The 14150-nt window shown below is 34.8% G+C and overlaps 1 protein-coding gene and 1 pseudogene across 7 annotated transcripts in view; one reads left to right on the top strand and one right to left on the bottom strand.

Annotated features, from left to right (window-relative positions):
• Positions 1-3839: 3839 nt before the first annotated feature.
• Positions 3840-4489, bottom strand: LOC100855193 (peroxiredoxin-2-like; annotated as a pseudogene).
• Positions 4490-6773: 2284 nt separating this feature from the next.
• LOC104881037 (disease resistance protein At4g27190) overlaps positions 6774-14150 on the top strand; it is a 28211-nt gene continuing 20834 nt past the window's right edge. For 5 of the 7 annotated variants that reach the window (XM_019223803.2, XM_059741209.1, XM_010659628.3 and 2 more), the window contains exons 1-2: positions 8480-8618; positions 10617-10776. In XM_019223803.2, coding sequence (XP_019079348.1) covers positions 8588-8618; positions 10617-10776 — 191 coding nt within the window. In that variant the 5' untranslated portion in view covers positions 8480-8587. Of the gene's footprint in view, positions 6865-8052; positions 8369-8463; positions 8619-10616; positions 10777-14150 lie in introns of those variants that run through there. The other 2 variants (XM_059741210.1, XM_010659627.3) reach the window with 2 other exon arrangements.

Here is a 14150-nt window from a genome sequence, read left to right as displayed (position 1 = left end):
AAAAACAACAAGTGTCAATTGAAAATATTAGGACCACACTTATGGTTGCTGATCCATTAACTAAAGGATTACCTCCAAAGGCATATTTGGAACATGTTATGAGGATGGGCCTTTTGAGTAATCCATAATATGTATGATAATGAATGGTGGTTATGTAATTGACAATTTGCGCATTAAAATTGTTTCTGTTTATTCTTGTTTTCAATTATGGGTGCATGTTTTATTGTTTGATAAACAAGAATTGTCCTGACAAGACAAATTACAGGGGCTATTTGGCATTAAGGACTGGGTTAGTAAGGGTTATTGATGTGTGGTGCATGGAAGGAAACATGACATTATGGTCATGTGACCGCCATGACTCGCATTTATGATCTAAACTATTCAGTATTATGGTATATGATTTTGGACGTATTGGCTAAGTTTATTGAAATCGTGATCACGTGTCAAATTTATTTTCCAGTATATATTTTATATATAAACTATATATATTATAGTTTTCATAATCGGTTTAGTGGGCCAAGTGGGAGAATGTTATTTCCACATTAAAATTAAGTGGCTGGACCACTAACCTAGTATTTAGCCAATTAAAAGAATACCCAATATCTTTAAACTGTTATAAAGATATTTACCTTTGATGGAGTAGGTAAATTATAATAATTTTAAATTATTATTTAGAATAAAAACAGTTATTCGAATAACATGTTTAGAACGGTTTTTGAACGTGTATTCTTGGTCCTCTTCTCCTATCAATAAGATATATATACAGAAACCCCTTCATGTGCGGTGTGTGCTCTCTTCCATCAATTACAGAAAACAATTCTGTGTATTAAGGTTTGATAAGGAGAAGAAGAGATCAAGGATTTAAGATCTATAAACTGAAGGGAAATCTCTCATAGTTGCGTGTTCTTCAAACGATATGTAATTTATTTTTAATTAATGTTTTTTATTATTTTATTATCAGAGATGAGTTTGAATTCAATGATCTGGATTATTGTGTGTTAATTTCCGTATTAAATCTCAACAAAAATAAGTAAGAATACACATTTTAAAGTTATTTTGTAATTATAATTGACATAAATATGATCAAGAAGAAAAACATCATGATAGAGATATATCGGTAGATTCGATATTTGAATTTTAAGAATAATAAATATGAATTTTGAAAGTGTATAAAGTTATAATTGAGTTAAAAAAATATTTAATTTTATTGAATAAAAATAATTTATACATAAATATAATACATATGACATTACAATAATCCTTAGTATCAAAATGAAGATCGATGTGATTTTATTATATTGTTAAATAAAGGGAGTCCATTTTGTTGAAAATAATATTTATTTAAAAAATTTTAAAAATTTTTTATTAAAACATGTTTTATTACCTTTTAAATGAAAAAATAAATTAATTTATATAAAATATTTTATTTAAGATTTAATTTATTAAATTTTATTAAAAATATGCGGTAACAACTTTTTTTTTATTAACATTAATTTATTTAAATAATTAAAATTATTAATAATTTATATTATTAAATTAATTTTAATTTATAAAATATCATCTTTAAAAATCGAAATTTCCAATGGTAGTGATTTAATCAAAATAAAGATGGATAATTGTGGACCCCGCATTTCGGCTCAATGCGTTTCCCACTCGATGGCGAAACTCGATTTTTATTTGAAAAATTGATTTTATTTGATTATTTGAAAATGACTTGGAGTCGCCACTTATTTTTGTTTTATTTTTAAAGGGTAAACAAAATAAGAAAGAAAAACCCTAAGTGTGACTCCTTGTTTTGGAAAAGGTGGTCTGTGAAAAACCGGATTGGGTTCGGGGGTCAGGTTACTTATCGGGAAGGTACGGTAAACACCGTAGCACCCCTCTAAGTCCCTAAAGTCGGGTCTCTACTAATAGAATGAAGCTAACATGGCAATCAATGAGAAAATCAATGAATACTCAGAGCGAAACATGCACATACGGGAGTCAGAAAATGCACACAGACTAAACAGAGTAGGAATGAGTGTGTACCTGAGCAGCGAACCACTATGCGCTATCAAGAGAGAGGGTTAGTGCAAAATAAAGAGCATAAACATAGCTCACATGTCACTAAATCGAGTACAAAATCATCAAAGGCACGCATGGCACTCCACTCAAAATTCATTTTTATTTTAAAGAAATTTTATTTGATGTTGGGCCCCCACCAAAGCCCATTTATTTTGCATGAATCAATTCCATAAATTCCATCACTTGGAATTACAGAATTTAATTCTTACTTATTTTTAAAACATTTTAAAAGATCATGAAATATTTGAAAATTGCTTACCGAATGGAAAGTAGAAGCAAATTTTATTGAAAATGAGACTCTTGGGCGATCCTAAAAATTCTAAGGATGAAAGATGAGAAAATTGGGATTATTAGAAAAATCAGAATTAGAGAAGGATATTTACAAAAAGGGGATTTGAGAAATCATTTTCAAAATCAAAGGTGATGGAACAGTAGGTGGCATGTGGCCCAGAGGTGACCATGCATGTCATGCAAGAGTGGGTCCCACGGTCTTATTTTACCTTACTCACCTTTTGACGCATCCAGTCCACATCGGGGATGCCAAGACCACGAACAGCAACATCAATACATAACAAGATGCCTTTCTCGACTTTACAGAAATCAAAGAAAGTGGAGGTCCGCTTCTGCTGCTTTTGCTTCCCATGAATATCAAGGCAATCTACCTGAATGTATCTGAGAAGTTCTGAATGTTACTTCACCGAGTTACATGAAGAGAAGAAAACCATCACTTTCTTTGTCAGATTCTTCTTCAAGAAAGAATACAGAAGAACGGATTCCTTGGCACTTGGCACAACACAATACCCTCGCTGCAGCCCTTTATTAGTGACCTTTGTCCTCCCATCATCCACATCAATATAGACAGGAGTTGTCTGGAATGATAAGCGTGCAAGATCTTCAACCTTCTTAGTTGATGGCTGAGAGAAGAGCATGTTTGCCTCTCCTTTGATAGACTTAGTAATTTGCTTCATTTCTTCCTCGAAGTTCGCTTCCAATATCTTAAAGTGACATGGCCACCATGCAAGGCCTCCACCAATGAGGTTTGATTGGGTGTTCCCTCAAGACCTCCCATGCAGCCGACTGTGGAGATCACATCCATCTTTGGTTTAAATTCTCCCTCAACAAGGGGACAGAGAGTACCATCAGCATTGTGCCATTGTGCTAGAATCCCACGTTCATTCTTAGGCTTTACACGCCAACAACCATCAGGCTTCACTTGTATCTCAGTTACATCTTCCCCACAAGACTGCATCGAGGATGTCATGCGATTGAAAATACGGACCAATGATAACATTCTCTAGAGAATATTTCTTGATACAAATGGGATATTGCCACTTCCTAGAACGTTGGTTCATTTCCACAAAAATTTCAAGATCAGAACGGCCCATGTGAGCACAAGGTTTGAATCTTCCAGCAACCTTCATGCTTGAACCACTCATAGGACATCGTAGATTGACAGTAAAGAAATCTGCAACTACTTCCAGGTCACTGTCACTATCAGCATTATCAATTACACCTGGCATTGTGACACGGCGGGTCCAAGTGCACCACATTCCGGGCGGTGTTTCTGGAAGCTTGTCGAAGCAGAGGGACGTTGTCGGCAAAGGAGATCTTGACCCGGCACAGCAGCGGAGCACTGGAAGTGGGATCCAGGAAAAAGATCGCGGCCATCAGACGGTGGAGAGGGAAAGTGGAAGAGCTTCAATGGTTGCTTGACGTTCTGGTGATGGCGGAGGCATTTCGCCGCCGGCGTCGTTCAAGGACGGCTTTGCTTGCTCTTTCTAGGAGACAAATTAAGTGTGTCTCTTAAACTGTTGGTGGCTGCACCGGCATCAAACTCTTATGAATGCATTGGCTTGCTAAATCTGATTGTTTGTAACCTTCACCTTAAGGTCATCCACCAAGAGGGCAAACCTCTTGGACTGAGTGCCAAGGCCTTTCTCTGAAAGATCAAGCTCCAGGCCAAGCGCATGCATGTATGTTGCTGAGCCATCAGCCCGGAACTTCACATCCTTGTCATCAGGGTAAGCTCTTTGCCCATGCCTTCATCACCAAGGGGTCATTAACGCTAACGAGCAGAATTTCATCAATGTCTTTTTATTTCATCTCTCCTTCCTTCTCAATGAAGCCTGGCACGTGCTTCAAGCTGCAAGTGGGAGTGAAAGCACCGGGAACACCGAAAATGATGACCTTCCTGTCGGTAGCCAGGGGGTACACTGAAGCCTACTGGAGCTGATCTTGCTCATCGAAATAAGTCAGAATCCCTTCCGGAATAACGTCGCCAACTGCAATCGGAGCCATGGTCGCCACCGGAGATTTTGATATCACAAGCTCACTGATGAAGATTGTAGCGTGATCCAACGGTTTCTGTAAAGTCTTCACCAATTATGATTCCAATACCATTAACAACAACATGATCATTAGCCAAAGATTGAACCAAAGTTAATTCTCGGATATCTAAATGAACGAGGTGCCCAGTGAAAACTGCAATCTTAATTTAAACCCTTATGGCAGCAAGAGAAAATTTGTCTGCATCTCGTCCCATATCCGACTTTCTTCAATTCCTCCAGTCTCCTTGAATAGCCCACAGTTAACAAAATCTCTAATAGACCACATTAGAAGGGAGAAGACAACGGCATGCCATGAACATGGCATCTCTAACATCCCGATGCATTCTTAGGTAGAGGATTCCAAGGACGATTGGAGACATCTCTCCAGAATAATGAGAACCAAATCTGTGGCCAAGAAAAGTATCAACACCACCACTGCCTCAGGGTCCATAAAGAAGCCATGATTGGCATGCATGACCAAGAGTAACTAAAGAAGCCAGGGATAAAAGAAAGTGTAGCTGGAATCTGGGTGCCACCATTCCAACTGTCAAGCAGACAAGTGTTTCGTAATGCTGCCATCTAGGAAGAAAACTCTTTGGACACCTCTTTTACAAACAAATGAGGCAGTAGCTAATCCTGAAAGCTGACCATTTAATCAACTGAGTCTTTGACCTCCCATAGCAAAACCCTACTCACCAAACCATAGTCCATTCTCACTATAATAACCACCTTCAAAACTAACACTGATAGGACTTGGAGTTGTTGAAACATAGAAATGCTCTTCTGGCCAACTTAACATAGCTTCACGAGAGACCTTCCCAGACCATTTCCCAAGGATTTCTCGCGGAGCTTATACAGAAGTCTGACCCGCCTGCTCTTTGATAACAGCTTCAGCCTGAGGACATGTATCCTTATTGGAGCTCATAACCAGATCCGAGTCTTTTCCTCACATCCCATGCATTTAGATAAGAGCCACAAGAAGGAAGAAACCATGGAAACAGAGCATAAAAGAAAACAAAATAAAGATGTCATCAAATGAGGCTCCACTTCATGAGTTATCAGTGAACCTTCTTCTTAGGTGAGAAAAATAGCACTAAATGCAAATATTGGAAGGATTCTTGGGTATTTCATAACAGAGACATGGCACACCAAGATTAACAAAAACAAGCATGAATTCAGGATGATATCTCAACAAGTAATAAGTGGCCTTCATTATCCACCCCAAGCAAACCAACAATCACTCAAACATCAATAGGAAACGTAGAGGAGTAATAAGAATCCAAATCAAACAATAAGTCAGTTGCATTCATACCTGAGAGAACCTTTTCCAGTAAGGCTCTGTTCAGCTGTAAACGCCTTAAGTCCTCCTCCAATGCCGACTAAACCGGCAAGCTTGCCACTCTGCTCTCTCACCAGCAGCCTCCAAAAGGCAAACCACCTCTGCCCGAATCCCTCCAAAGTCCTCTTTCCCCGCAGCTGAATAAACTCCTCTGTAAGTCCTTCCCAAACCAAACAGCCTGCTACCTTCCTCAGCTGAAAGGATATTCTCTCATTTCTCTCAAAAATCCATATCTTCTCTCACCCTCCCCAGAATAACCTCCTCTAGCTCTAAAATCTCTCCCCTTCTGAAAAAGTCGTCTCCCTCTCTCATACGCTCCCCCTGCTCTCTCCAGAAATCTCTTCCGTTTCTCTCAGCTCATTTCCTCCCAAAAACAACCCAAACAAAAGCTCTCTCAAAATATCTTTTTCCCTTCCATCTCCAGCTTGCTCCCCTAGAATGTCTCTCTAAGCTCTCCAGAAACTCACCTCTCTGCTCCAACCTCAAACCTCCCTGTTCTCTCTCTCTCGTTCTCCTCTCAAAAGCACCATCTCTCATGGAAAAACTCCCTGGAACCCCTTCAAAATATCTTCTCTCAAAAAAAACTGGAAAGGAAGCTCCCCCCCCTCTCATCAATGGAAAATCCCCCTATCTCACCGAAACGTACCTCCCCTGCATCACTACCATGCAGCTGGCCGCCCAAAAAGCATCATCTCGTCTACCCAAAATATCTCCAACGGCTTGCTCTCCAAAAACGCTCCTCCCTGCAGCCCCAGGTACCGTCCCCACTACCATGCAGCTGGCAGCCAAAAGCACTCTCTCCTCTGCTCCCCTCAACAACCTGCAGCTTTTGCAGATTCCTCCTTGCCACGTGTCAATCCCTGATTGGCTATCATGGAATCAGAACAGTGTTTTTGAAAGCCAATCAGAGATTAAAAAGAAAGTGCTCCCAAAATGGGGGTCTACAATAATTAATAATTGAAAATTGTTCTCATGATTTGTTTCCTTTTTGATCTCTACTTAATCTAACAATAAAAAGGGCCACCCACTTCTCTCAGTCGGGCATCAAGAAGTCCTTATTTTTTCAAGAAGTTGCCCTCCAAAGAGAATCCCTAAAAAGGCCCTATTTTCCTCTGCCACTCTCAATCCTAGCAGGTACTAATCTAATCATGTTATTATTATTTTTTTTCAACCCCGTTTGATTCCCCAGAAAATCCATCCCCCATTCGATTTCCGGGAAAATTCATCCTCGTTTGATTTCCGAGAAAATCCATGCAAAACCCCTGAAAAACCAAAAAAATTGCTTTTTTTTGGCTCCCTGTGTTTTCTGGATATGTTCTAGGGGTCTCTTTGCTGTTGTGCCATTGGATTTAAATTTCACGAACCCTAAATCCACGATTTTTGAGCCAGGCTGAAAAACACAACCTTTGCCTGCAAATCATCATCAGATTACCAAATAACATCTTATGTGTTTTTTTTTTTTTTAAAAAGGACAGATTTTGTATCCTGCGCGGGCTGGACTGGTTGGGAAATTTCCCGAAAAATCGGTAAAAATATCGAAATATCGGTGATATGTTCGAAAATTTACCGAAATTTCCGTCTGACTGTTGGACAGATTTTGTATTGCGCGGGCGGGAAATTTCCATAAAAAATCGGTAAAAATTTTCGAAAATTATAATCGGCATATTGTAATTATAATCGGTATATTGTGTCGAGACGGCCGATAGGATTTTTTTTATCAAATTGAAAATTTTCCATACCCAAAAACCTCGCTCTTCCAATAAGGAAAGTAGAATTTTTAAAGAATTTAACATAAAAATGTTCATTTTATTTTAATCCTTAAATTCCTTCCAATTTAAAGTGATACACAATACACAATATTTATACTATTTATTTTAAAAGTACAAATTCTCTTTTACTTTATATTCTCTTTTTTTTTAAATCCACTCTACAACTTGAAAACTTACAAAAAGTTTGGATATTATTTAATTTTTTTAATTTTGAAAAAAAAAAGATTTACTTTCTTAAATTTGAAACAAATTTTTTATTTAAAAATGCTTATCACTTTATAAAACAATATCTTAAAAAACAATTTTAATTAAAAAATAATAAAAAATTACAAACAATTAAGTAACTTTTTATTTATTTATTTATACTACTTTCTTAAAAATCAAATTTAATATTTTTATTTATTTTTTATTTTCTAAAGAAAAAAATACTTCTAAAGAATAATTAACCCCATGGATCAAAATTATTTATTTATAATATTTTTTAAAAGGCATGAAAATATATGTATTATTTATTTATTTATTCTTTTTTATAGATTTGCTGAAGAAAGAAACTCTTAGAAATTAGAAGGCTTAATAAAGAGCACTTTATGAGATGGATCTCTTCCATAATAATCCGATTCCTTTCTTATTTATGGAAAATTCCGAGAAATTTTTTCTACCCATCTTCAACATCTGTCCCACTCGCATTCTCACTTTACTGAGTTTTTTCTCTGAAACCAAACAAAAAAAACCTGTTACTTTAATCTTTTCTGTTGCAGTAGTTGAGTTCTTGCTTGTCTAAAGCTTTGAGGGCGTTCTTTTTCCATTTTTCTGAAGTGGGTCTCTTGGGATCGCTGTCAATGCCCTTTGTTGAATTTCAGAGTTTGGAGGTATGTTTTTGCCTTTTTCTAGAAATGGGTCTTTGATAATTTCTGAAATGAAGCAATATAGAGGTAGTTTTACAGTGTTTTTCTCGTTTTGGTAGGGTTTTTCTTCGTGGGTTTAAGACCTAGGGTTGCGTTTGGTTGTGACGATTAAAGCTTAAAGGATGAGGAGGAGTAAGATAAAGAAAGAAGAGATTGCAGAAGACTACTGCTTTGTCTGCAAAGATGGAGGTCTGCTTATGGTCTGCGACTACAAGTGAGTTCTTTTTAAAAGGAAATTATGATTTTAAGCTCTAGAGGATTAGGGTTAATAATCTGGGCACCCCATGTTTCTGATGGAGGGGACAATTCTCATAGTGTAGAGACAGGTTTGACCCTCTATTTGTTGTTCATTTTTTATATCAAGGGTAATTTTGTCTTTCTTCTCATGTCCTGAGTCTGGTTCTAGGAATGGAGTGCCCACATCAGTAACTTACTGGCTTTGCTTTAGTAGTATCATATTCTTTTTTTTCCTCTTTACTAGCACTAAATGTCATGCATCTTTTTTTTCCGTGTTTACTAATATTAGTTAGTGTTGGAGGAGCAATGCACGTGAAAAGATGATTGCCAATGTAGTGTTTGTTATTAATAGGAGAGGATGTCCACTGAGTGGAGAGTGAAGGGTTTTTGTTTGAGGGGAGATTGATGTAGTTTGAGAGAGGAGAATGGGGTTGGAGAATATGCCATTCATCAGGGGGCAAAGGTCGAGATTCGAAAAGAATCTTGAACAGTCTAGATGGTGAGTAAGTTCTATGAAGAGCAATCTTTGGTGATCGATGATCAACCTTTTTGTTAAGTGTGCATTCGTAGAGCAAGGTGTTCATTAATGATGTGTTGGATTCGTTAGTCGGTTCATTAGCACCGACATGGGTCCTTTCTACATTGGTGAATTTTTCTTTCCTTCTAATGGTCAAGATGATTTTGACACGGGTTTATTTTATTCCTGTCTTAGCAAGCCTTGAATTCCATTCATCAAACTAAGACCCTTAAATCCATCCAACTCCTAGGAACTTGGTGATGGGAGGTTAATCCTATCACGTAACCATTGTGTTCGTATTGTTAAATAGGACCCTTACACCTTTCTTTGACTTGTAAAGGCATGACAACATCGAGAACTTGTACCTAGTGGAAACTTTTGGTGATGATCTAAGGAGATAAGGTCACTCTTATAGCTCGAGAAATTGGCCAAGGAAAGATGATGTCCCCCTAGGCAGTTGAGATGTGGGTTGACACCCTCTACCATAGGTTCAAGGAAAGGGGTTCATGGCTGCGAGCCAGCCTATACATTAGATTTGAAAGAGATACATCTAACGATCAGCCTTTCCATCTTGGAAAGGAAAGCAAAAGGCTATTTCTTTCCCTGAAAATTTACCATGAGTGGGTTCTACATTTCATGTGCACCAAAAAGGTGCTTATGTTTTTCTCTAGTTTCTGAGTTTCTGAGCACCCAAACAGTAACAATGCAGAATTAGTTCTATTGTTTTTGGTGTTTTTTTCACTTTATTCATGAAATTTCTGATTGTATATTGAAATTGTATATTATTACATTGTTTTTGGTTGGATGCTTCCTTTAAATGCTTGAAATCTTCATTTTTTTTATTGCCCGGAATGGAATTTTTGGTCATATTTGATGATATATGAGTGCATAACAAATGTTTGCATGTCCAAATTTACAATATTTTATAAATTTACACCTGCAACTTAGGTTGTGCTTCATTTTTCTTTGGTGCTCCTTGGGTGTTGTCCCTTGCAGTTTAGGCACTAGGAGTCTTCTGCACCTTGTGCCTTTCATATTTCATTGCAATCCTATTTAGGGAAAATAACACTAACTTGCCTTGAGGTTTGTTGTTAGAATTATAGTGACCTCCCCTCACATTTGAAAAAAGATGCTATTCTCACTCAAGGTTTGATATAACTAAAGCAGTGATAAACACAACAGACATGTAATGTGGTCCGGTTCCTTTTTTACAATCGTAATTCTCAGAGGATTTCTTCACCAATGAGGGGTTTTTCTTTGATTATGTAGGAGTTTAGCTTTAAGTATTCCTACAGTGGATGAGGCTTTTTAATTGGTCTTGTGGCTGAGATATGCATCTGTTATTTCCTTAGATTACTTTTTCCATTCGGTTGATTGGGAGGAACGTTTCCAAATGTGTCCTAGTGCATTTTTCTTAGACCACTTTCTGATCATTTCTTTTTACTGTGGTGGGGCTAGGATTTGGAGATGGAGATGTTCTTTCAGGTTGGAGAACAGTAGGCTTCGAGTGCATACAGTGCATGAGTTTGGAGGCTATCAGTTTACAGGTCTCTCCAGTTTTGTCCTTTGCTAGAAAGTTGAAGGCTCTGAAAGATGATCTGAAACATGGACTAGAGAGGTATTTGACACTGTTCCCTTTCATAAAGTTTGTGTCTTGGAGTGAATTAGCTTTTAGGATTGTAAGGGTAGGTATAAGCTTTATTTGGATGATAACCACTTAGCAGTGTGGGAAGAGAGGTCTGAGTGATGGAAGTCAAGAGGTGTTCTGTGCATGCTATTCATTAACATGCACATTTGTCCCAACCACTAAAGCATATCAAACTACATGTTCAATATCCACTTCTACCCAATGCTGAAACCTGTGTTCCAACACAAGTAGCCCTGTACTCTGTTCACAGTCCATGCCTATGCCTGATCAAGGGACGTTGGTGTCTTTTTGTTGCAAATATTTTGACATCGTGAAATTCATAATCATTATTTCAAAGTTAAAAATATAATTATAAAAAAATAATGAAGGAAATAAAATATTTTGTAGTTATACTTGATTGTACTTGAGATGCAAACCATCAAGACCAAATGGCTCTTATATTAAAATATGTGGACATTTAAACAGCTTTTCTTTGAAAGGGAACTCATATAGATGTAAACATATATAAAATCATAAATTTTGAAGCAAGGTGGCATTTAATAATAACAAAACTATTAAGAAAACGTGAATAAGAGTATTGACAAAATATAGAATCATTGGGCTATGTTTGATAGTTGGAAAAAGATTGAAAGAGAATAGGGAGAAAAGATCCCAATTTTATAAAACTAACTTCTCCCATTTTTTTTAACATAAATTGTAACCCAATTTTGATATAAATACCCTTCAACACTTCTATTATTTACATGTGTGTTTTAAAAAAAGGTTATTTTTGTAAGAAAAAAATGAGGGTATTTTTGTCCAAAATGAACATTTTTTAGGTTGAAAAATAGGTGAAGGGTTAGTTTTACAAAGTGTGGATAATTTCATCCATTTTAATCAAATAATGTTTTTTTATTTGGTTGTCCATGGAAAATATGAGGAAAAGAAAATTAAATTGTTAAAAAGTATTCATACGTGGAAACTAAAATCTTATAATATTTTCCTCATCTTTTCATTAATATTTTATTCCTTGTCTTTTTTAGAATACTTCTAGCATAAAAAGTATTTTTGACAAAAAAATCTGTTGTTTGGAAATTTTTTTAAAGTTAAAAAATCACTTATAGTGTTTTTTAAATAAACACTTGATAAGTAATTATCTTAAAAACATTTTTGGTAAAAGTAATTTGACTAAAAAGAGTTTAAATAGACACACTCTCAAACACACTTAGTCTCCATTCGATCCCATGCATTGTAAAAATAACACTAGCTTCTTTGGATAAATACTCACACCATTACATTGATTTTTTTTTTTAAAAAGTGTCTCAAATTCCTAATTAATATTGATTTCTTTTTGTAAAAAATATTATATAGAATATTTTTCAAGTTGATATATTATTACGATATTAAATTTCCTTATAAAATAAAGAAAGTTATTAGGAATGTCTCCATAAATATTCTAGGTCATGAGGGAAAAAATTATGAGATGGAGATGAGCTTGTAAAGACTATATAAGGTGGATAGAGATATGAGGAAGAATAAGAAACACTCAATGGAGTGAGGGAGGTGGACAAAGATGTGAAAAAGAATAAGAGACACCCAATGGAATGAGAGACTTATGGTTCAGGATATTAATACAAGAAGTGAGGAAATATAAGATGTTTCGGAACTCAATATTTGTATTTGGTTCTGTCCTCTGTAATGTTCTCTATGATGTAGTAGAATGGTTCTATCATTTATAATATTCTTTATGGTATAGTAGAATAATTCTTCCTTATCCATGAATGTAGGTATGGTTAGCCGAACCATGTTAAAACCTCGTGTTCCTTTGTGTGGAATGTTGCTTTTATCTTTGTGTTCTTGAACTAACATTGTTTGCATTAAAACTTTTGTTGACATAATAAATTGGTATAAGAGTTTTGGGTTGAAGATTTCTGGAGAAGGCAAAGAGAATAGAGTACAGAAGATGACGCCAAAAAGAATTTTAGTTGAAGGTGGATTCGATTGTTCTCTTATGGATGTGACACAAACAAAAAAGTGTTTGTCATAAAAAGATGATAGATTGACTTAACGGAATTTGATCCAAAGTGTGTAGATGGTTGGAAAGTGTCCCAAATTCCTAATTAGTATAGATAATTCCTAATTAGTATAGATTCCTTTTCGTATAAAATATTGTATAGTATATTTTTTAAGTTGATATGTTATTTAAGAAAAAATAGGTTTTGAGATTTAAAAAAATATAAAAAAAACCTCAACTTTTATAAATCAATTTTATTTTCATCCATTTAAAAATATTTTAAAATGCATGTACTTTTTCACAAGTTAAATAATTATTCCTTGAAATATCCTTTTACTTTATAATATTAAATAAAATTATCCAAAATTCATTTATCATTTTAATTTGATAAAAATGTTTTATAATGAAACATATTATAAATTTTTTATTATATAATATGAGATACAAATCATTGTGGAAAATTCTCCAACATCCTCAAGCAATAAATAAAATCTTTCTAATCTTTCTAATCCCATAGTTAATAATGATTTTATGTCCTATATTATATAAATCCCCTCGTCTTCTCATATTTTTTTTAGTAAAATTGAATAAAAATTTTGTTAGTTGATATCAACAATAAAATAAGAAATTTTAAAACAAAAAATGCAATTAAAATTAAAATACATAATAATTAAATACAATTAAAAACCAAAAAATTTAAAGAAGCATAATATTTTCTTTTTATATTTTTAGCTTTAAAGTTTTTTTTATTTTATTTTAATTGTATTTTTAATTTATAAAATTTCTTATTTTATTAATGTCAAATCGATTCTTACTATAAAAAAAATTGTTGATTGGTGTTATTAACATCACAAGTAATAGGGTCATTTTAGGAAATAATTATTTAAGATATGAAAGAGTGCATATATTTTAAAATATTTTTAAATAAATGAATATAAAACTCATTTATAAAAGTTGAAGCTTTTTTTTTTATATTTTTACACATTAGTGAGTCAAAACCCATTTTTTTTTCTTATTTAAATATTATATTTTCTATATAATAAGGAAAGTTATTAGGAATATCTCTATAAATATCTCAAGTCATAAGGAGAAAAATCATGAAATGGAGATGAGCTTGTAAAAACTATTGGAGGAGGATAGAGATGTGAAAAAGAATAGATGACACTCAATGGAGTGAGGGACTCGTGGTTTAGGATATTGATACAAGGAGTGAGGAAATATGAGATATTTTGGGAACCCAACATTTGTATCTTGTTCTATCATCCGTGGATATAGGCATGATTGTTCGAACTATATTAAAACCTTGTATTTCTTTATGTCAATTATTTTTATCTTTGTGTTCTTGAACTAA

Source organism: Vitis vinifera, chromosome 12 (assembly GCF_030704535.1).
Source record: "Vitis vinifera cultivar Pinot Noir 40024 chromosome 12, ASM3070453v1".
In the NCBI taxonomy this organism is placed as follows: Eukaryota; Viridiplantae; Streptophyta; class Magnoliopsida; order Vitales; family Vitaceae; genus Vitis; species Vitis vinifera.
The sequence above is the reverse complement of the archived record's forward strand: the minus strand, read 5'-3'. Positions and strand labels throughout refer to the sequence as shown.